The 23695-nt window shown below is 38.4% G+C and overlaps 1 protein-coding gene across 1 annotated transcript; it reads right to left on the bottom strand.

Annotated features, from left to right (window-relative positions):
• Positions 1-5773: 5773 nt before the first annotated feature.
• On the bottom strand, positions 5774-15608 carry LOC139725583 (gonadotropin-releasing hormone II receptor-like). The gene is made up of 3 exons (XM_071636674.1): positions 15009-15608; positions 11518-11719; positions 5774-6291 (listed from the first exon to the last, which is right to left on the bottom strand). Exons 1-3 carry the CDS (start codon positions 15606-15608, stop codon positions 5774-5776), a joined length of 1320 nt encoding a protein of 439 aa, XP_071492775.1.
• Between the last annotated feature and the right edge of the window lie 8087 nt (positions 15609-23695).

Below are 23695 nucleotides of genomic sequence, written 5' to 3' on the forward strand. Positions count from 1 at the left end.
TCTCACCATTGTATTGTTGTGTTAATAAAAATACCAATATCCCTGATTACTATAGTAGTAGTAATGGTAGTACGTAGTAGTAGTAATTGTAGTAGCAGTAGAAAAAAACAACAACCAGTAGTATCAATAGTGTTGATAAGAGAGGCAATGATAACGCTTATACTGCGGTAGCTATCATAAACGACAAAACATAGACCAAGCACTAACAGCCACTAGTTGAAAATAGGGAGCTTTAGATTTACGACGCGGACGTTTAAGAGACGATTGCGTTGGACGTTCTCCTCTCTCCCTGCGTCGTGCTGCAGCTTTAGATTACGCGAGGACGCAACCTAGATAAGATAAAATGGCTCCCCCATAATCGATGCATCAAGTAGTTCACTACGTCGTGAATTGAGCGGACGTAAAAATAGTCCAAAACATGTATTGAAAACTCAGACGACGCGAGCTATAAGTAGATCGCTTTTGATAAGCGACTTTGCGCATGCTCAGAACAGGTCCCCCCACCCTGAACGCCCCCGTCGCGAAAATCTAAAGCTCCCTAATATCAATTCCGAGCAGACCCAAATAGTGCTCGTCCTTTCGCCAAGGAATTCGTTCACTAGAGGCTTGAAATTGTTCATGATGTATTTTGTTTATATCCTCAAACAGATCGTTAAAAAAGTTAAAAAAATGTTTTCACTTACGATAAATATCACTGTAGTCTGCTTGTTTGTTTGCAAACATTTTGCAGCAGAGACAACCAGAGTACCGCGAGCAGTGGGCCTGATTTTACACAATGGTCTATTGACCGATGCCGATAGCGCTTTACACAAGCTATCAAGGAATATACCAATAAATATGACGTCACAGTATGGCACATTTTTCTTAATCGGCATTTGTCTTCAACATAACAATGTTATGTTTGGTCTCGTGATGGTATGTATAACGACCTATATTCGTGAACAGGATTTCAATAATGAAAGATATAATTACATATATCTTATAATACAAAGTTAATTTCATAATTATGATACATGTAGACATGACGTATGAGCCAATGTCTTAAATCTTAAGGGTGGGAACATTTCGTCCGGGTTTTTTCTAAGATCCATACCCATATTGATTACTAAGGAGAAAATATTGTGGCTAATGTTGAAAAGATTAATATCAAATATGTCGCAATTCATAGCAAAAGTATGTAACTAACAACAGTAGTGACAACAAGAATCTTGAGATCTCGAGTTATGGTTCATTAACAAGATCGGTAGTGACCTTTAATATTATGGCAAATTATTTTAGTTTCATCGCCTTGTGCTTCGAAGGGGATGTAAGGTCACGTGGTTGCTTGCCCATGTGTCCGCTTTAATTACTGAGAACTCAGCGCAGATGTCCTGAGTGTGTGTGTGCGTGCATGTATGTGTGTATGTGTGAGTTACTTTTTATTTCGTTTTTTATTTTTAACTGTAGAGAAGTATGCACATCAGGATTTGGATTACTATTCGTACAAAGCCGGCTGTCAAAAAAAAAATACAAGAGAAAAGACACGAAGCACTTGGCCCAGTTTGAACATGGAATATATGGCAAAAAAATACTGTATATCTAGATTTAAAAAAAACACACCATCCTGTCCTTATAAGTATGCATTCATTACCCAATGACCCGAGGACGAATTACTTTAGGATGGCGTGATATCCACTGGATAAGTACAGTTTTCTGAAGGAAGGGGTTATTTTGAATGAGGCTTTCCATTTCCATTGCCGGGCAGAGTATGTAAATCTATTCATGGTGATTTTCTGAAGCACTTTCCCTAAGATGGGGATGGGAAAATTTTAAGACGCACAATGCAGGTGATTGAGGACTAGGTTAACAAAAATTTGAACAAAAAACAGACCTTGTGAAACCAAAAAGCAATATTTATGCATAAGGCGTCAATCTTCTAGTCCTTTAAGCTCCGCAGCTCTGTAAACAGTATCATCCATTTTCCTTCCTCTTGTCTTTTTTAAAATATATATATGTAGAATTTGTGCCCGCAATGGTCTTAGTCAGAATTTGTCCTGTCTTGTGAACAACTGGCATTATGAACAGCATTTTCTTGCAGTGTGATTAACGAAATATGAATACCGTGAGTCAAGATAAGAAGGAACAGTTAAGAAGACAATCCGTTGTGCATTGAAACATTTGAATATTTATGGCATAAGCAAGCTCGTCCTAGAGTAAGATTTTAAAAAAAAATGAATCTCGACTCTGGCATGTTTTATCCAAACTGCTGGTTTATTTGTTTACATTTTACGAGTTGCTGATCTGAAATCCGTACAGGCGCCATTGTCATTGATTTCAAAGTGTTTTATATTCTGTCAGTATGATCTGAAATACGTTACAGAGTTTCTTTGAGTGTTGAAATTATGTCCATCGTACATGTATAGCTGATCTAAATATCTGCTAATAGTCTGGGTGCCAGAGGCTAAATCTTGTTTTACCTTCCGCCGAATGTATTTGGATGGTTTTACCCTACTTTGAGGATGCTGAGTCCGAATCTTGATGGTGCAACTCTGACATCTTAAAGAAGTTTGAGATTTTCAAGATGGCCTCCAAAAATTGAGATTTTAATGTAAGTACTTTCTTATAAATGGTGAAACAAAAATGAAAAAAATTGATGTCTTTAACCTGTTTCGAAGGTGCTGATCCAAGTCTGGTTGATGAAACTCTTGCGCACAGCAAGAGTTGAATCAACCACATTCGGATTCAGCAGTCTAGAAATAGATTTAAACCATCAATTTATTTTCAATCTATTTATTTCTGTATAAAGTAGGGATATGTTTATAATGACATTTCAATTATGACGGCCATCTTGGATAGTTATATTATTTCATGACCGCCAGCGAAGCAAACGTTGCTTCCACCAGATTCGGATTCAGCAACCTCGAACTACGGTTTTACCGTCCACCGAATGTATTTGGATGGTTTTACCCTACTTTGAGGATGCTGAGTCCGAATCTTGATGGTGCAACTCTGACATCTTAAAGAAGTTTGAGATTTTCAAGATGGCCTCCAAAAATTGAGATTTTAATGTAAGTATTTTCTTATAAATGGTGGAATTAATGAAAACAAATTGATGGCTTTGATCTGTTTCGAAGGTGCTGATCCTAGTCTGGTTGATGAAACTCTTGCATCCTTACGGGTTTTTAGATATTCAAGATAGCAGCGAAAATGCACACCAGCAAGAGTTGCTTCAGCCACATTCGGATTCAGCACTCTAGAAATAGATTTAAACCATCAATTTATTTTCAATCTATTTATTTCTTTGTAAAGTAAGGATATGTTTATAATGACATTTCAATTATGACGGCCATCTTGGATAATTATATTTCATAACCGCCAGAGAAGCAAAAGTTGCTTTAACCAGATTCGGATGCAGCAACCTCGAAATACGGTAAATCCATCGATTCTTTTCAAATTTCACCATTTATAAGCAAATATAGAAAAATGGTAATTGTATATTTGGAAGCCATCTTGAATATCTTAACATGCTGAAGAATGCAAGAGTTGCATCATCCAGATTCGGATTCAGCACCCTACAATCATAAGCTGAAACCAAGTCTTTTCTCATCAATCTTTCATCATTTATACGGACATACCTAGAAATTTCAGATTTTGGAAGCCATATCGACGGCCATCTTTAATATCTCAAAACCCTCAAGGATGAAGGAGTCGCATCATCCAGATTCGGATTGAGCACCTCGGAAATAGGGCAAAGCCCACAAAAAACAAACAAACAAACAAACAAACAAACGTTGGGCGGACGGCCAAACAAGGTTAGGCTAAAAAACTGGCCTTGGAACCCAGACAGTAAAGATGCAGCTTTGCGTACAGTCCGTCACTAATGATGGCTTTACATATCCTTCTTATGGCGGGAGTTAGTCAGGTGTTCGTCATTTCAAATACGTCTCAGAATTCTTGCTGATCGGACTCATTTGTTACTTGTTCTCACAGTCGTTTGACTCTTTATAAACCTCATCGCGATGATACTAATTTTTTGTTTTTGTTCTAAGATTTTTTATATTACATTTAGAGACTTTGTCTGATTCAAAATAACAATTCGACTCCCATTTTCCTTATCAGTTTGATATGACTGGCATCAGTTTGGAGGGATCGCCCTTAACTGGGATTATCCCCAAAACCAAAGTTGACTAGTAGTCTGTAAGTTCGCCAAGTTATGTGACGCACGTAAATATCAAAATTGTTAAACATTAAGAAAGAGCAGCAGTGGCAATATCAGAGATATACGTATTTTTCAGAGACAAAAACGTTATGATAAGAGATTATTAGTCAAATTATTGTATGATAATTTATACCACCAAAATATTTGCCAAATGTATGCCTAAAAATTTCTACACCAGTATACTTTCATTCCAAAATCTGATGTTTTAGAACCCCATCTTTTTAAAAGTCTTCAGTTTGATCTGGTACTTACAGTCGTCTTAGATATTCAGGTCGCGTCCTCTTTTTATTTTGCTTTTTCTTTTCTTGGTTGAGTACTGAACCAGCATTTGTAAACATTGATCAAAGTATAATCCTGGTTTCACATTTTCATGATTATGAAGACAACTATTTACTCTATATCAAGTCGATTTGCTACTCAAAGCCAAAGACATCTTCTTCATGCTGCCCGTATGGTATGTGATTTATTATTTTTCTACGCGTCCAGCTATTATAGCTGCATTCTCCATACTGCTTAGACCCCCCTCTAAACCAAGAGACCAAGAAAATTGCTGGTGTTCCTCAGATTACAGTCACCTTAAGAATGTTCACGTGACTAAAAATCCCTCTTTAATTAGCTAGAATACATAAGGCAGCCCCTTAAGTGGATCGGTGTCTAACGACTCATTGCCAAATTTAACACAAGTTCAAGGTTATAATCAGTTCGAGACAGGCACTACCAAATCCCTTGAGCAATACAGGCAATCTCGAGGAACTATTAAATTTTGTCCTTCAGTGTTAAGAGGATACTAACTATTTCATGATAATCATAACTTAATACTCGAAGGTAATAATTGCATTCCCTTTCTTATTCAATTTTCATTTAGCAACACGGGGGTCTCTCAGCGTACTACTTGCCACTTTGTTCCGCAAATGGTGTATCCATTATCTCCATTCACCTCCGTCTTTATGAGTGTTGCCTTTATTTTTTCACATGAATTATTCATATTGATGGGGAACTTCGTAGCCAAGAGTAGTGGAAGCTCTTGGCGCAAAAATTTTGGATGTTGTATAACTTTGCTTTTTTTTCGGGGTATAGTTCTATATTGGTTGGGGCTGGGATGTGTATCTTTGCAGATGGGTTCTTTTCAGGCGGCAAACGTCCAAATTCCAATTCATTTAAAAAAAAAATATTTGTTTTTTGGTGTGTGCCTGTCTACATTTGTGTGCTTTGTCGAATTGAACGACACTGGTTTCATTTCTGGACCTGAAGAAAACTTTCAAGTGTGGGATGGACTCGTGAATATACGGCATGATACTACGAAATTGAGCAGTATAAAAACCAGATACCATTTCTCAATATCCGTCAATAATAAATGATGGCGAATAGTGTCTTTTTTTGTCCCTAACGAAATATGTATATATACTGAAGCGGTGAGTACACAAATTAAACCACATAGATTATCACGCAGCAAAGTCTTAGTAATTCCACAAATGTCTCATCGCTGAACCGTGCCTTCTTCTCATGCTATATCCACAAGCTGCAACACAGTTTTGTCTTGAGTTAGTCACGTTATCTTTTTTTTTTTCAGCTTGCTCAGTATGAAACACTGTCTCCCCGGGTTTGCGTCATGTTACTCAACTCGATTACAGGGTGCTCGTTGCAGCCTTGCGCACAAGTATGGACGGACGTCGTGACCCCAAAGCGCACGGACGAGGCCCTGGTCACGGTGGAGTGCGAACAGGACAGCGATCTCTTCACCTTGAGACGAGGCCGACTTTCCTGCGAGCTCTTTTTCCAGCACCGCCTGAACTGGCGCCAGAGTTTCGTGCTAAACACGCCGTAAATGATCGGGTCAGCGCAGATGTTGGAATATCCCAGAGCCATGAGAACGTCTATAAGCCAAACGGGTTTCAGCATTTTCTTCTCAGTCTCCTGCCAGCCGCTGTCCACATGGTACCACGTGCTGACGATGTAGTAGGGGCTCCAGCAGATGATGAACGCAGTTACAATTGTCGCCGTTAGTCGCAGCGCCCTCATACGGGCACGTGGAAGCCGATCGAGGCCGGTTCGCCTGAGACTTGGATGGTTGCCGTTTTTAAGAGCTTTCGCAACTGAAAGAAAGCAAAGAGAAGTCATGGAAACATTACGTTCAGCTTGTCATAAAAATATCGGAGCAATTTAAGTTACGTGCTGCAGCCAGCCTTTCAAGTTGCACAATAGAACAGGACGAATCATCCGAAATCAAAAGGACTGGAGCAAAGAGATTAACGGGAAGGTCGGCCCGACTGCATCGATTTCCATTCGCTGCCAATTGGGGGCACATTCGAAGCCACGCCACTACTTTGTACGGAGTCCATATTGGAAACCAAGAAGGTGCGTTGAGATATCGTTTATGTTGGTTTTACTCGCCATGCAGTATTGTCATTTTAGAGTTACCTTTAACAGTCTTAAATCTTAATCTCGCTCAAAATGTTTGCGTCAGTGCAGAGAAAAACAGGACTCGGTGTAGATTGATTTCATATTTCAACGCGCAATGTGTTGTTTTGAAGTTTTATACCATGCTTTTGTATTGTACGTACTGAATTGTCAATGTCGTCCAAAGGGCATGTTAAGCGAGACGCCTGCAGGAAGCTACTCCTGGGAAGGTTTATTTGAAGAGAAAAGGGCCTTATATAAAAATACTGTAGTGTAACTAACCATGTTTTGAGCAGCTGGACGCCACCATGCTTATCATTACGCTTGATTCTCATGTTTGTGTGTGTGCGTGTGTGTGTGTATGTGTGTGCGTGTGTGTGTTTCCCGTACCTGATAACTTTAAGCACACTAGAATAATCACGTGAACGCACTAACATTTTCAATGTCATTCAAAGAATATACTCAGAAACATACATTGAATACTTCGCATACCAAAATGACGCAAATCCATCGTCAGTCATAATTCACAGTTCTTGACTTCAATATGAACTTTATCAATGTAGAAGTTGAAGGGAGAGTGCAAAGAAATCATAAGGTCAGAGGCTGTAGTCTTTTTTTTTTAAAGAGAGATCGAGCAGATGAATAAGGACCAACCTCAATCAGGAAGTCATGAGAGAAAACCTATGAAAACGTGCTAGACACACAATCATTTTCACTCAGGGTCCCATGTTATAGAAAACTTTACGGAAAGAACTGAAAAGCTCCTAGTCACTGCAGCCGTTTAGAAGTCACTTCAGAAGCAAACTGTGTAGGCCTAAATAGCAACTATACGTTTTGCATATTCTGCCAGTACTTCGGCATTTTTCCTTCTCCATCCCATTTTGTTTATGTACCATTTGCGATTCAAATATTTTGTACCCCTATTTTCAGTTGTGAAAGTCTTGTTTACAACTTTGAGGCCTTTTTCAATCAAGCCTAATTGGCTTCTAATGGTCATTTCGCGATGAATTATTATTATTAAGTTATGACGACATAATGAAGTTAAAACTGAAATGATTGTTGTTTTTAATGTGGAAGTAAATGAAGTGAAATTAGTGGATCTCGAGGTAAATGGGAAATATGACTAGAGGCTGAAGGTATTCTTTTCTCCCATTGCTCTCCCTCAGTTCCGATTACAATTTTGAATTTTCTTATACATTATGTTACCCCGAGACCGTCATTCCTGTCAAGCACACTGCTTGTTAATAACGGTTTCCTCCATTTGTGCCTCGAAATATGTAAATTTTTTACACGTATGATACGCTATTTCTTTCATGTACCTGTATGTCTAGTTATGTTAGAGTACGTTTAGCTATCTTTGATTTTGTCACAATTATAACAGTTAAATTGTTGTTGATCCAAAACTTTTGCGTGTGTGTAAAAATTGACAAATAAAAGTAGATGAAGTGAACTGAACCGAAATAGAGGATTGTGACTTACAATGTCAGCATCAGTTTGACTGCACGAAAGACGGTTAATCTAAAATTTGAATTCTCAGTCGGATTATCCAAGGAAGGTCTGTAAAGTTTACGTGATAAAATTTATCTTCGGGAAGCAGTATCAGTCGTCGAGCCAGTCATATACATGTACTTTGGTTGAAAACCATCAGTCCAGCAATCACGGATATGCATACAATCTCTCAGTCAAATAACATCAGTCAGGCAAACTCATTCCGGAAAACCTCAGTATAGCAACAATCGTCAAAACAGTAACTGGTCACGGACAGATGTCCCGGATCTCTCCCGGAGGATTCGATTGATTTTGACAATGAATCATTTTCATAAAGGTTACCTGAGCCGACCGAAGCCGAGCGGATAGCAGTTTGGATAAAGCCTACGCCATTGTTGATAACTTTGCGCTGCAGGTGGCTTTGAATTCAATTATTTCTCTCGCTCCAATTGGTAACGATAAGTGCATTTTAAAGTTTTGCCAAACAAACTTTACGAGCGTATCAAGCGGTCAAAAGAGAGTCACCCAATACTATATTCATCAGGCTAAATTGACATCTACCCGCTTTCTCGATAGACCTCATGATATGAGCGCGGAGGGGCAAGGGGGTGGGTAATCAGCGTTATTGGCCCCACACCGGGACTGGCAGGTAGACGATTATCATATTGTGGGCGGAGTGTCAGAAATGAAGAGGATGCAGGAATGATTTCAGCTACTCAACACCCCTTGCCCTCAAAAAGGAAAAGAAGAGAAGAGGCGCCACAGAAGTTAATGCAAAATCACCCTCACTTCTTGTAGCCTATACTTCAAATTTTAGATAAATGGTATTTTAACATTTCATTGCTGTGCAGTCATTTTTTTTTTTGTTTCCTGCGATTCAATTCAATAACCTGCAATTGCAGATGACGTTCGCGCTGTATGATTGCCTAGTCGACCCAAACATTAGTTAATCACTTTTTCGGATGTTCGGATTACCGGATTACTGACTAACAAGACAGCGTCTGAATGCACCAGTGTTGTATAGTCATGGGACATGGGATGATTTAAACCAAGTTTCAATTTTGGGCCCATCGAAGAAGTCACGTGTCCAATGCTCAGCTCTGTAGTCAGCTCTGTCAAATTTCACCTCCCTGATTCCACCTACCTTTATTATCCCGCCTCATTAGAAGGTATACCTTTTCAAACGTTTTTTTTTTTTTTTTTTTTTTTTACGTTTGAAAGGATTAAGAAACGATTAAGGTCGCGTTTATGATTAACGGCTTCTATTCCATCTCTCTTTTGACGTGTGTATAATTTGGATGTGGATAAAGAGAGGGGGGGAGGAGAAAAGATTTGAGTTTATTCATAAAGTCACCTTTTAGTTCCGACCGTTACCTGCCGTTGCTCACTTAGTTCGAATCAGAATTTTTAATTTTCTTATATACAGTTATATCATTTTACTCCGCGGCCGTCATCTCAGTCAACCACACTGCTTACTGATGGCTGTCTCCTCCACGTCATATACCTTGAAATACGTTAATTCTTACACGTGTGATACGTGATTTCGTTCATGTACTTGTAAATCTATATATCTCTTTGTCACGAATAACTTTAGTTATCACTGACTTTGTCAGATTATAGTTCAATGAAGAAGAAATCCACCCGAAAAAAATGAATAAACTTCAAAAGAAAGAGAAAAAAAATCCTACGTAACGTTCTAAAATTGACAAAGTCGGATAAGAAATAAAAAAGGTATGGCATTTTGAAATTTCACATTCTTCTGGAAAACAATTCTTGACCAGTCCTAATGAATATTCAAATGAGCGAGTTGATGGTGTCATCCCCCTCACAACTTTTCATATATGTTGTATATGAAATTCGGAAAAATTCTTATTTCAGTTGATACAGATAAAAGCGTATATTCCAATACCAAACTATATCAGAGGTAAAATTTATTCTCTTTTACATTGGGTGGTTTTAAGGCATATTTTATATCAATGCGGCTGAAATATGAGATGTTTAGGTCATTTTTTTGTACTTGAAATGAATAAGAAATTGTAGGAGCTTGACGTCATAAATTTACTGATTTCAATATTCATAACGACTGATCAAGAAGAGTTTTCCGAATAATTTTAAAATTTAAGAATGTCATAACTTCCTTATTTCTTGTTCGATTTTGATCGTTTTTGCACTGTTCTGCAGGGATTTTTTCCTCTTTCGTATGAAATCGAACAATTTTGGGATTAAATTTCTTCTTTAAGAGTGTCTTTGATCCGCTACGTTATTTTTCTTTTCATTTGTGCAAGTGGACTAACAAAACAACTGAAACTTAAATCATTGTTACGCGATGAAGAAGTGATTCCAAATCATGTTAGCCAAAGAAGTTGCATAAGCTCGAAAAATGACAACAAATTTTGCAGAAGCAAGAATGATACCAATTGTAGATTAAAGATATCGCTGGGTGTACAATTATCACTTCATGAGCTGTCTCCTCTTTTTAAAGTAACTTTTTATTACTATCATCATAGAAAGAAAAAAATAGCCACGTATCTCCGCGGTGAGTACGCAATTGGACAGAATTTCTACTTTCTCTTGAATAGTGGTTCATGTTCCAAACTCACATATAGTTTCTAGCCGCTTGTCAAGACAAAAATTATCTCGACAGTTGTGAGGAAATAGAATCAGAGACGTGCGAGCGATTTCTTTAATTGGCCAGGAATATTGCATGCATCTTGATACCAACTCATTTATCTGCGAGCTGAATGAATTTTAATTCGTTCAAATCTCGTTCTAGTAGTAACCGAAAGGACGTTCTTTCGGTTGCCTGAAAATGTTTCATCAGTCTTTTGTCAGGGACAAAATACTATGAGGTTATATGAGCAACGCATTAAAATGTCAATGAGTTAGTTTCTTTAAAAGAGCAATCTTTATATGACGTGACAGGCTGTGACAAGGCGTCAGGTTCTCCTATCAAAGTCGACCAAATAGCTGCAAGTGACCCTCTCTTAAGGTCACATAATGCGACACAAAAACGACGCACCTATTACCGCTAACAATGCAACAAGTAAATGATAAAACATTATTTTGAATGAAAGCACAGTCAAACCTGCCTATAGCGGCCACCCAAGGAAGACGAAAAAAAAAAGCCCTTACAGACAGATGGCCGCTATATACGGGGTCGTTAAACCTGGCTTTTTTTTTAATTCTCGGAAGGAATTCAGTGATCGCGTACGGCAGGTGGCCGCTAAGGCAGGTTTGACTGTTAACTGTTTGTTCCTTACTTGAATTTTGATGTGTGAGTGACCAATACGAAAAGATGTGAATACAATATCCGCATTGAACTATCAAAACCATGAAATACAATATATGCAAAATTACAGCGCAAACGTAACGGGACATTGATTCTCAAGGCAATTTGATGTGTCAACGTAATTTCACGGTCTATTTCGCCCTACCTTCTCTCGACTGCCGACAGATCTTGTAAACGATGGCGGCGTAGCAGCAGAAGATGACCAGAAGTGGGATGGCGTACATGGCGAGGGTGACAAACACGTGGTAGGACCACCACAGCTTGGGCTGTTTCTTGGCGAACGCGTAGTCGACGCACTGTGTGAAATTCGAGTTGCCTTCGGGAGTCTTTACTTCGTGAACGAAGAGCTGTAAATTAAAGAGTAGGGAGCAGTTACTGTAGACTAGCTGAGGGAAAGAAGGGAAACGAGGGAACGAATTTGATGTGATGGATGACTAAATATGACATAGATGGCAAGCTAGCACGCTGTAAGTTTCTTTAGTCTTTTCTTTTTTTTTCTTTTCTTTTACCAGTACCATCAGTAATATATTGTAATGCCGACTCTTGTTTCAATGATCTCATCACTTATTTAAACTTTAAAATCAGTGTATTCAATTAAGGAATCTGTAGAAAAATAGAATGCTATGTAGATATTAATGTTTTGACAACTTATCAATTAAGAAAGCTGTGAAAATGTACCGCTTTGTAAATATTTGTGTTTTTAAATTAATCAATTGAGAAAGCTGTAAAAAGATACTGCTTTGTGATATTAATGTTTGGACAATTAATCAATTAAGAAAGCTGTAAAAAGATATACTACTTGGTAAGCATTAATATTTTGACAGCCGTGTTATAAGAGTTTACTGGAGTTCTCTTTACATGAATATTTTTTGAACATTTGTCACTATTCCTGACATGGCATGAAAGTAGGCGGTGTCTTTGCTTGGAGTAATCAAAGGACATGATATTATAATGCCTTCGTAGGTAGTGTACGTTCAATTATTCCATCCCTTCATTCTGTCAATTTTTGATTATATAAATATATATATTATAATATGTATGATATGCATAACATATATGTACAATGTATGTATATACAACGCAGCAAAAAAAAGAAGAAAGTAAACACTTTTTTCGAGTTCATATTTTTCATAGAAGTTTTTGATGAAAATCAATGCATTATATACCATATTATAGGTAATTTAATTGGCTATCAAACTGATAGGTCAACAAAAGGAAAAGCATGAGTGAACGCATGTTTTTTTGTCATCCAAGGCACAAAAGTAAAAATTGCAAATATTGACGCGTTGTCTTTCATTTGGAAATGCCCTTCAAGATAACAATAACAACAAAAGACCAGTTTAACACAATGAGAGACATGAATGAAATAACCCAAATAAGTTTTTGTTCTCTTTATGTCTTTACAACCTTAAACAAAATAAAAGTGGGAAACTTAAGAAGGAAAATATGAATTTTCTGTGATCTCAAACTTCGAATAATAAAGGGAGATAGGGCACAAAGATGATCAAATGAACAGAATATCTTTTATTATATATTCTTTTAATTCAGTAATTTAAGAATTCATGAGACATATTCAAGAACCAAAATTATTTACAATTTTCCTAATTTGAGAAATAAATTCAAATTCTCATTATTTTTATTTATATGGCATCTTCTCTCTTCATTTGAGTTTTGGATTCGACAGAAGATTCTTCATTTTCCTCCATTATTTCAGCCTTTATTGATCTTTTTGGCTTCAAAGATATGATAGAGATCTTAGGTTCATTTTTGCAACTTAATTCATGTTTTTTATTGCGTTGAATTCGTCTTTTGTTCTTATTGTATCTTATTGTTACATGGAAGAGCACTTATGAAGAGCACGCATGAATGGCAACTTGTTCATTTTTTTTTTGCAATTCTTACTTTTGTGCCTTTGAAGAGAAAAGCGAAGGTTTTCACTCATGCGTAAAGTTTCCCTTTTTATTTACCTACCAGATAGATAGCCAATGAAATTACCTTTCATATGGTATATAATACATTAACTTTTAGCTAGATATCATATGAGAAATATAAACTTGAAAAAGTGCTTACTTTCTTTCTTTCTTTCTTTGCTGAGTGTGTAATACATATACAACTGTATATTTCACATCTTCCTTCATTTTATGTCTATCGATCAAGTTAAAAAACACATATTATCAAAAGTATATTCATATAAATCTATATAAAAGTAGGAGTTTCTCTTCCATGGAAACAACTACCAGCTGAGAAAGAGAGAGAAAGAGAGAGAGAGTCTCTTCGTGCTTCGATGTGCTGGCGAAGATTTAGGTTTCTTCTTGATTTAATGGGTCTCATTTTCCCCTCTAAGGTTGCGCCTTTACTGAACTCGCACAATATTGTCGGTGCCACGAAATACTAACAATGAATAATATCTGAGAAGAATGCAACCTGCATCGACAACTTTGCCGGCACGAAATCCACTTCAATTTGACGGCACCCACCTCTATCTCGTAATTCAATCCACGCCAAAACTGCAATCAACCCATAATTCAAGCGGGAGAAGCAAAATAACATGAGGGAGAATTCTGTACGATGAAAGCACGCGATAATCATGAATGACATTTTAACCACGTCAGCGTGGCAAATCGGTCGAGAGAAAATGAATTGAAGTGACTTTTGAATTTGCAGAGGGTTGTGAATCAAGGCAATGTGATCTATTTCGTGCAAGTTTCCGTCATTGTACGAAGATAATCCCAAAGCTTACCAAATGTTCTTGTAGGAAAGATTCGCACTTGACTTTTTCAGGTGACTTTACTCCTACATTTTCCTCACTGACAAGCTATCAATCTCCACTCACTCTCCGAGATAATCAATTCAGGGTGCATATTCTTTAAAGGCGTAGCCAAGGGGGAACAATGCTTGTTCTATCCTGGTATTTGATGAGCTAATTCTGCAGACTTTCAAAGGATGCCATGTAATAAAAAAAAATATATACATATATGTATATATAAGAAATATGATGACGTTCGAAAGCTTGTATCATGAAAAACGAGAAGTTACATTTCGAATAATAAGACTATCGAATACCCTGCGAAATTGTGAGTGATTCAGAGGAAATCCGTCTTGTGAATTTATCGCTAAACTGACTGTTTACCAAGTCTCTCCTGTAAGTGTACTGTAGACGCGCCCAAAATAAATTGATTGTGCTTGTGAGCATGCGCGTGAGAGTTGAGGAACGTGGTGAGGAGACAAATGTTGCTACTTGTTACTACTTGTTTAATGCGTGATGAGAGAGGTAAACACACAGACAGACAATCATAGTGTGTCTTTCTTTATGCATGCACGTGCTTTAGTGTGTGTGTGTGTGTGTGTGTTGTTGTTGTTGTTGTTGTTGTTGTATTTGCATATTTGCTACTACCACTTCTTCTTCTTGACCTACGCATCCAAGATTGGCCACATAATGCCATGGCAAATATTTCTGTCCGTGATTAATGTTTGCATGTCGGTTACTTCATGCCCAATATCTCGTACAATGCAATCAATTAAATTTGTTTGTTTTTCCATACCTGCCTATGTTTGTCTATCTGTGATGTGGCATCATGTAATTGCTCGTTGTGTTATACTTGTGTGCCTGCCCTTTTCATGGACAAGTTTTCTTACCTGTGGTGAGCTGCACACGAAACAGGAAGCCCAGGCTACCCTTAGCATGATAGTACATCTCCTGTCCGCCTTGCTGACACTGAGCGGGTGAACGATGGCGGCGAAGCGATCCAGACTGATGACGATGAGCACGAATGACGAGGCGTACATTGCGCACGATTCGATGAACATGAGAAGCTTGCACGTGATATTGCCGGCCAACCAGCGCACCGTGCAGAACCAGATGACGTCGGTGGGGATGTTGACGAAAGTGATGAGGAGGTCGGCTACGGTCAGGTGCATCACGAGAAGGTTGACGCGAGACTTCCGTCGTCGCTCGCGCCAGAGAGACGCAAAAACGCCGATGTTCAGCGGACCAGAGAGAACCATGATGACCGTCAGTGTGACGACACGTATCAGGTATTCGGGTGTGAAGACTGGCGTCTCAAAGTCCTCTGTGCTACCCTGATCTAGGGAGCTGTTAAAGCTGCGATTATAGACGACGCCCACATTCGGAGTCGGGGCGATGATGATGGGGTCCTTGACCACCATTCCACTAGCACTGTTCCATTTAGCAAAGTTGTGGCCATCGCCAGCAACGTGAGAGGTAGGAACCGCCATGATTTTCGATATGTGCCCTTTCCTACCAGATCACTAGCTAACTTGAAGGCCAATGAAATACTGCACTATAACTCCTCCTGGAGTTCACAATGCAGAACCCAACAGCGGCGTAATTTGCCGGCGGCATCGACAAATTGTCACAGACAGCTTGCTTACGCTCCAAGTGACATTATCCACAATCTTCGAACAACCACCGACGGCCAAAACTTCATCTTCCGTGATCATCATTTCGACAGAAACATCTTCCAGTCCAGCTGAACTCACTGTTCGTGCCGATCCTTTTCAATTGCGTGTTATCCCTTGATGTACTCTGCCCTTTGCCGAACAGCTGCTCTGTCATCATCCAGACTCTACTCCATCATGAGCATCTCACCCTGTGGAAGTGGGAAAAATATCACTTATTATACACACAGGTGATTACATATGAAACATTTCAGTCATCAAATTTTGCTCGAATACATCATCTTACCCTGCCTCTTGCGGCATTTTAGCACAGGGCTATAACAATAATGGGTGAATCACAATAGCCGCGGGTTCTTCAGGGCATAATTATGTTCAACTATGGCGAACTCATTTAAAAAACGTCATCAAACAAGGATCATAATTATTACAGTGCGACCTCTCCTATCCGGACATGTAGGGACCGAAGCTCATCCGGATAAGGGATTTGGTCGGATATAGGAGACACTGTTTGATACACGCAGCTACTACGCAATAGTAGCTATACTAACCATGCACACGTATTAGTTTTGCGTGAACATGTCACGTCCTTATCAGCTGTTCTGCTTTCAGAATTTTCTGATAATTTGCTCAATGAACAATGGCCTGTACCGTGCCCTAATTTACCGAAAATCTTTCTGTCAATGTTCTTGCTGTGATTTGGGGGTAGTGGGTGTCTGAATGGTTATTATTTGGATGAAAATTTGATGTGAATGTACTTTGATTATGTTGAGAATAATAATGATTCATATGAGTTTGTGCAGGAATTTTGTCTGAGTTTGGAATCCCCCTATTCCCCGTAATCATTAGATTGGAAAAAAAAATCACGGCGTGATTGCGTCCGGATAATAGAATGATCCGGATAAAGTGAGGCCGGATAGGAGAGGTTGGACTGTATATGCATATATATATATATATATATATATATATATATATATATGAACATGTAGATCATTCAAAGCGTTCAGTGCAAAATAACTGATGAATTCATGTGACGGGTAATGTTGTGGTACTGCTATTTTATCTTCTATTCTTTCTTAAACTTAATAGTCATTTCCATTAAACTTTTTCCCCCTTTTCAGCAGAACGAAACGAAAATTCAAATTGATACATTTTACAACGTCAAAAGAATCTATCAACCAGAAAACCAACATTTTTTTCCATTCTTTTCTAATGAAAGTGCCATATTCTGGAGAGAAAAAAAAATGAAGTGGTTCCCATTAAAACGCAGCGCTTTTAAGCCGGGGAAACCCTAAAGCAAATTCATTTTCCAGCGAAATTGAGAACTACAAAATAAGAAAAGAAGAGATGGAGGAGAGACACGTACAGGTTGCTACAAACAGAATTTATGCACAACATGACATACATTTAAACAAGGTGAAAACGGTAGCTAGAGTTGATTGAAGGACGAAAGAGTTGGAACAGCTTAGATAACATTAGATTATTTACATGTATATATGCTGAAGGACCAAGTCGAACGATTTTAATGTAATTATTGATACGTTATATTCTGGCCGTTCTCCCTTCCAAATCCATTTGTTAAAGTGAGTTTGTTTTCCCGTCTCGATATTGCTGACAGGGCTGCTTCTGGGTGTAGGTTGCTCGAAATCAATCAATCAATCAATTCATATGCAATCAAGGACAGCTCGTCTTCGAAACACTGATCTGTAACCGGAAGAACGTAGATGCTTTAGAATACTTTGTGTAAAATATTTACTTCTATTGGAAGATTAAAATTAAAAGACATTCATACAACGGTAAAGAAAATTGAAGAAGAAGAAGAAAAAAAGGGGGAAAGACTTTTAATGATGAATAAAATTCATTCTGTCTAGTCTTCTTTTGACTTTTTACGGCCACTACCGTTTGATTTATTAATATCTGTTAATAATTATGTTTCATTCTGAGTGTGGTAAGTAGAAAAATCTGCCTCGTGAATTTGGCATGAAAGCCGAACTAGGGAGATTTTCTGAATGTATCAATCTACACTGTAGGAAAGGAAAGTATCAACTTCCTCACTAAAGTTTGTGTTTCAGTTGCGTCGAAAAATTTTTCGCATCTGAGCTCCTTGCGATTTCTTTTGCATTTTCCCGTGTTTTCGCTTCAGCTAACATGATGGAAATGATAATATAGCGCTGAACGTCGACAACACAGGTAAGAAAGAAAGGTCCAAAGATTCTGACGGTCTGTCGTTGGCTTGTGTACAAGGAAGATGGATCGGTGGTATGTGGGGCGAAGGATTTCTCGACGAGGAGACGCTTGGCAGGTGAAGAAGAGAACGGAACGGGGTTTATGGATGCCACGAGACGACGTAAGAGTGGTGTGACAGCGGAATCGGTGAAATTAAGAGTAATCATCCGTCATGGCGACCCATGATCGCGGCAGACAAGGGAAAATGGAAAAGGGATTTTCGTAAGTGGGTCATGGATTCGTCCGGATGCCATCCAAAAGATTCCATGTTTGCAAAATAGCAGTCTCCAAGACTGCATCAGTTCATACGACGCATCACTGGAGACGAGGAAATGGCTCATTAATCTCGAGAGACACTTGCCATCCGTGAATACCTTATGAGTATTCCTGAGCACATGTAATTGAATAATCAGTTTTGTGATTTTTTGCTGGATCGCATTTTTCTTTCTGACAGTGGGCTGCGCGACACGACCATCACAGAATTACCTGCCGACTTATTTAAAGGAGCCTTTCAGACAATCTACATAATTTCACATTATTTGTTTGTTTGTTTGTTTGTTTGTTTGGTTTATTTCTGCATTTTCTTTCTCCGAATACAATTGCAAATGAAAAACAAAATGATACAGATACATACAAATCAATACAAAAAAAAAAAATCATTTGCGTAACAACATTCAGTCTGAATTGGCATGATTATGAATCAAAATAACATATTAAGGCTTACTGTATCTAATAACAAAGGAGAAATCAATACAGGGGACCGTCATCATAAGCAGAGCTTGACGTGGATGAGGCCCTATCTGAATATGTGATACCAATGTAATACAACACCAATTATATATGTACTCATAAAACACTTAATCTTAATACACAAAACACATTTTGCTACAGAAAAAAAAAACAGAAAAGAAAAATAGTGACTTGGCGCTTTAGAACAAGAAAAAAAAACAGCACGCAGCACCATTGACTGCTGCATGGTATAGTAGACAATAAAAGTGTAGGTGTGTGCGAGTGACAGTGCGTCGTGTGTGCAGGTGACAGTGCAAGAGAGAATAAAGGCTGTAGCATGCCTATTTTGGGGGTAAGGTATACGCTTTAATGAATGTATGCAATATCATTATCAAAGAAAGGAAAGGAACGGGAGGGAATGAAAAAAAAAACACTTTGCATGGATCAGGGCTTACTGAGACTTCAGAAAAAAAGAAGAAAAAGTACATTGATCAAAAACTACTAACTGGAGACATATTTCAATAATAAATACTTTTTTAAATGAGCTTTAAAGGAAAACAGTGAAGTACACTGCTTTAATTGATCAGGTAGGCTATTCCAGACATCGGGACCGTAATGTCTAATTGATTTCTGAGCTAAAACAGTTTTGGGGTTTACAAGGTGAAAATCTGTCGAACGGCGAGTTGGATATGTGTGTATATTCGAATTTAAGTGAAAAATATTATGAAATAAAGAGGGAAGTTGATTTGTTGCATACTTGTACATAAATATACCTGTTTGTAAAATGTGGATGTCCTGAAGCTTCAAAGTATGCAAACGATGAAATAAAGGATCTGTATGAGATAAATATGTGGAATTAGTAATAATACGAATAGCACGCTTTTGGAGTAAATACAATGAATTCAGTTTAGTAATACTACTTGTAGCACATAAATCGAAAGTATCATGCGTAGATTTTAGATATCTATTGTGATACTTCAGTAGATAAACTAATAAAACCGAAAAAAACCCGAAGAGACATAAGAGTCTCACATATTCCAGGAATGAAGTAATGTGATCCCTTTACAATACCACTTGCTTAACAAGTTCACCTGTGTAGAATGTATGTATGCCTACTTCTTTTGTTCTATTTCCTTGAGCACGCCCAGTCAAGCATTCTTATTGTGAAGCTTCCATGTTATCATCCTTGTTCATTATGATGATTTTGGTATAAATTTTCGAAACATTCTTATTCCTCATCCCAATCACTATTTAGTCCTGAAACTCTGTAACCAGTACAACCACTTGATATAATTATGTTCAAAACGCAAAAGTCTGAAAATCATCTAGAAATCTCCTATACCGCGGGTGTTCTTGCGAAAGCGGGTAGAGTTGAAAATGATTGTTTTTATCTAGGTTATTTTTGATGTGTCCTCTACATTACCTCGTAGATCTAAGATTATTAAAAAATGAACTGTGCAAGTATGATCAGCAAATGACAACGCTGATGTAACTTTTACGTCCCGATCTTCCAAACAAATCGCGTCGTCCCTGTATTTAAACGCTTCTCAGGAAGTCTTCCTGCTTTCATTTACCAAGCGCCGTGCCGTCAAACTCTTGTTTGTCAAAGATCACTTGGTAATCTCTGTCTCTTGCCTGATCAAATTTGATCTTTTTTTGGTGCGACTCATGGACTCATTTCCGGTCGTGTTTACCCTTAATACTGAGGAGCGACAAGAAGTCACTGGCACACGTCCGTATGAACAGCTGTTCGGGCGGTGAGACTCGTCAAAAATCGCCTGTCCGGGCGCCACTACTTAGAGCCAGATCTTGACATTTCAGACATCACAAACATGCTAGGAGGCAGAATGAGGATCGAAGTGTAATAACTTCCATCCTATACTCCTCAAATAAGTATGAAGTCATGCTGTGAGAAGTAACATTGACAAACAGGGTAAAAGTATGAACTGATGCACATATTACCACAGGCAGAGTGTGACAAGACTCTCACATCTTTTATGCACAACAATACCTACAAATAAATTGCGAACATATTCGTGAACAATCAATCAGAACGGAACTTTGTAGAAGTCCATATCAAGTTAAAACTCTTATGGTGCTTGCACGTTTCACTCAAACTTACCTGTGGAGTCATTAAAGAAAGATTATCTCATCTTCAATTTTTCTTCCCTTTTTATGTAAGTCCTTCTCACAAAGTTCAAGGAACAACGTTTCAAGCTTAAGAGAGCTGTATGGGTCAAATGAAACCCAGTCAACCGCATCATAAAATAGTAGGTTTGCAAATCCGGTATTTCAACAATGATTTCACAACGATTTTCAAGATTGTGCTTTCAAAGTAAATGTATTGAGTATTGTCTGTTATTGTTTCTTACTTCGTTTCCGAATAGTTTTCTCCTGTCATTCCTTCGTTATTTTTTATACAAAACCGTGTTTGGTATCTTCAAATAGATGTAGTTTTGTGCGTTTGTATGACTGTGTGAACCATCCTCCTGTTTTCCGCAGTGTTGTTGGCTTTTCTTCTTGAAACAGGTCAGGGACCTTGAGGACAAATTAGATATCCTTTCTTACAGCAAAACCATCGATAAAGTGATTATCCAATGCGTGCTTATTTTTCATTTACCATCGCGACTATTGAATCTATTGCACTTCGTCTGAAACACACAAAGTTTGAAGAAGAAGAAAAAAAAGCAGGCTTCTCCGAACTCGTCAAAGTGCTTGCCACCCATTCAAATAGTATCGCTCTTCCACTGTATAGGTCTTGTCCTGATCGTGCATCTTAGAATAATAATTGATTAACCTTGAACAACCAGTTCTTTACCTCCGAGACTCGTTGTACTTTCTCCTCGTCCAGTTTGATGAGTCAAGTTTAAGATGTGACGAATGCAAAGACGAGTATTGGTTTTTCCTTGACATGTCCCTCGTCTATTCGAGAGTTTTATAGCCATAAGTCAGAGTCAATGTCGAGGGTATCAGTCACTTTATAGAAACACACTTGTTTACTCCGTGATAAAGGTAATCTCTCATGTAGTAGGTTCATCGTGCTTTGCACTTTGGTATTGAGAAAGTCAGACCAGGCGCTGAGATGTCGGTCAGAGTGGGTTGATGACGCAGTTTGCATTGTGTGTGGGGTCAGTTGTTAGCCTTTTTTTTTTGGGGGGGGGGGGATGATAATTATCTTCCTTAGATTCTGCTTGAATACTGTTTTTTAAGGTATCCAGTAAGTCATTGGATCGAATGCTGCTACACAGCCATTATGAATATGAACGAACTGACAAAAAGTTACGGATGTTTTTCAGAATCTATAGAACAATTTCTTTTTCTTTGAGGAGAACAATGAAAGTATATCATATAAATAGGAGAATACATCAAGGCACTATAATGAAAATAATGATATTCACATGATTTTGTATATATAAACTAGTCTAAACTATCATAGAGAATCGTTTGATTTCACACTCTACATGATTCGAGATTGACCTCAAACAAGCGACAGCAATATCAACGTGGTGTTGTCGGAACCATGTTGGAGAGCCAGGGGCGAATGCCGACAGGAGATTCCAGTGGACATCACTACAGGTCAACTACTTTTGATCTTGTAAGTAATCGACATGATCGCGATGCGATAGCTCTAAAATGCCGCGCCACTAAGTATCCGTCTTACAACGTAAATGACTGCATTATCTCACGGCATTGCAAAGAACAGACGGGGAGCTCTTGTCAGAGTCCGACTTACAAATGTCCTACCCTCGGAAGGGGGCATTTCTTTTACTGAAAGTTGAATCTAGGGAAGGCGCAAAAAACAACAACAACAACAATTGACAACATGACTCTCACGACCAGAATAAGAAATTCCAATCTTTTTGTCTAGCTTACCTTGCTATCAAACTTAATATTCTAAAGGTTACTCTTTATTCTCGTTTAGTATAGAAAACAAGTCACTTTATGACCTCTAATTGAACACCCAAATTGATAGTTCATCGCTATCTTTTAAAAGGTACATGGGACATTAAACGTGCTGATATGAGAGCAAGTCGTAGATGCTTCGCATATCATGTAGAGGAAGACACATTATCACTTCCCTATCTTATTCTCGACTAAAAATGATGTTTTACCTCAAGATTGATACGAGCTACTGCGTCCATGAAGTTCAACATCATAAGACATTTTATACGGATTTCTTTTTCCATCAGGTAGTATCAAGGGGATGCAGTTATGTCTTTCTTCCGCTCATGAATGCTAATGGAGCTCACATTCGTAACGATCAAAATTATCGGGCATGATAGCTGTAATTTGCCTGCCGTAAATGCTAACAAAACAGAAAACGTAGAAATACTTCGGTGTACTTGACTCTCGTATTTAGCTGGAAGGGCAAAGATGTTTTATGCAGCTGTAGGCTTCATGAAATGAGTTATTGTTTCACTTGAGCGTATCATTGAAGGACGCTTAGGCAAGAAATGGGCACGGCGGGTAGCCATTAGGAAACGTAGTCCCTGGAGGACTGGAACCACTTCCTCGGGGGCGATGTTATCATGAAGTCATCGGACGGTGTCGTTAAATCATACAGAGATGAGTTTGTGTTATTTTTCTCTTCTCCTAAAGAAGACTATACGAAAGAGAAACACAAACGTTCTGCCGGCTTTTCATCTTGAGGACGGTGGCGTCACAGGCGTTTATGTGCAACATCGAATACTTTGGACCTGCAAGAAATATTGTTAGACTCAGTCATAACGTCGATAAATGTCCCCGTGTTATGACACTAATCAAAGCCGATTTACTTCGGCAGTTTGCCACGAACCTCAACAGTGCAGTGGAAGAATATCATGTCTTCCAGCTGAAAGGTTCACCAGACGGGCTTTATTGACGTATTCTTTAGATCAGGTTGTTTGCTAAACGTTCATGCCCATGTTAGTTTTAATTTCTTACCAGAACAACATAGTTGGGAACTTGTGGAT

The sequence above is a fragment of the Diadema antillarum genome, unplaced genomic scaffold (assembly GCF_040938485.1).
Source record: "Diadema antillarum isolate AM-2024a unplaced genomic scaffold, OU_Dant_1.0 seq00000050_RagTag, whole genome shotgun sequence".
In the NCBI taxonomy this organism is placed as follows: Eukaryota; Metazoa; Echinodermata; class Echinoidea; order Diadematoida; family Diadematidae; genus Diadema; species Diadema antillarum.

Bases quoted from the DNA above. Each gene is read 5' to 3' on its own strand.
- LOC139725583 (XM_071636674.1), bottom strand. From the start codon at position 15,608: ATGGCGGTTCCTACCTCTCACGTTGCTGGCGATGGCCACAACTTTGCT. The intron at 11,720-15,008 runs GTAAGAAAACTT...TTTAATTTACAG, and splicing joins TCGTGTGCAGCTCACCACAG to CTCTTCGTTCACGAAGTAAA. The intron at 6,292-11,517 runs GTAGGGCGAAAT...GCTTTCTTTCAG, and splicing joins CTGTCGGCAGTCGAGAGAAG to TTGCGAAAGCTCTTAAAAAC.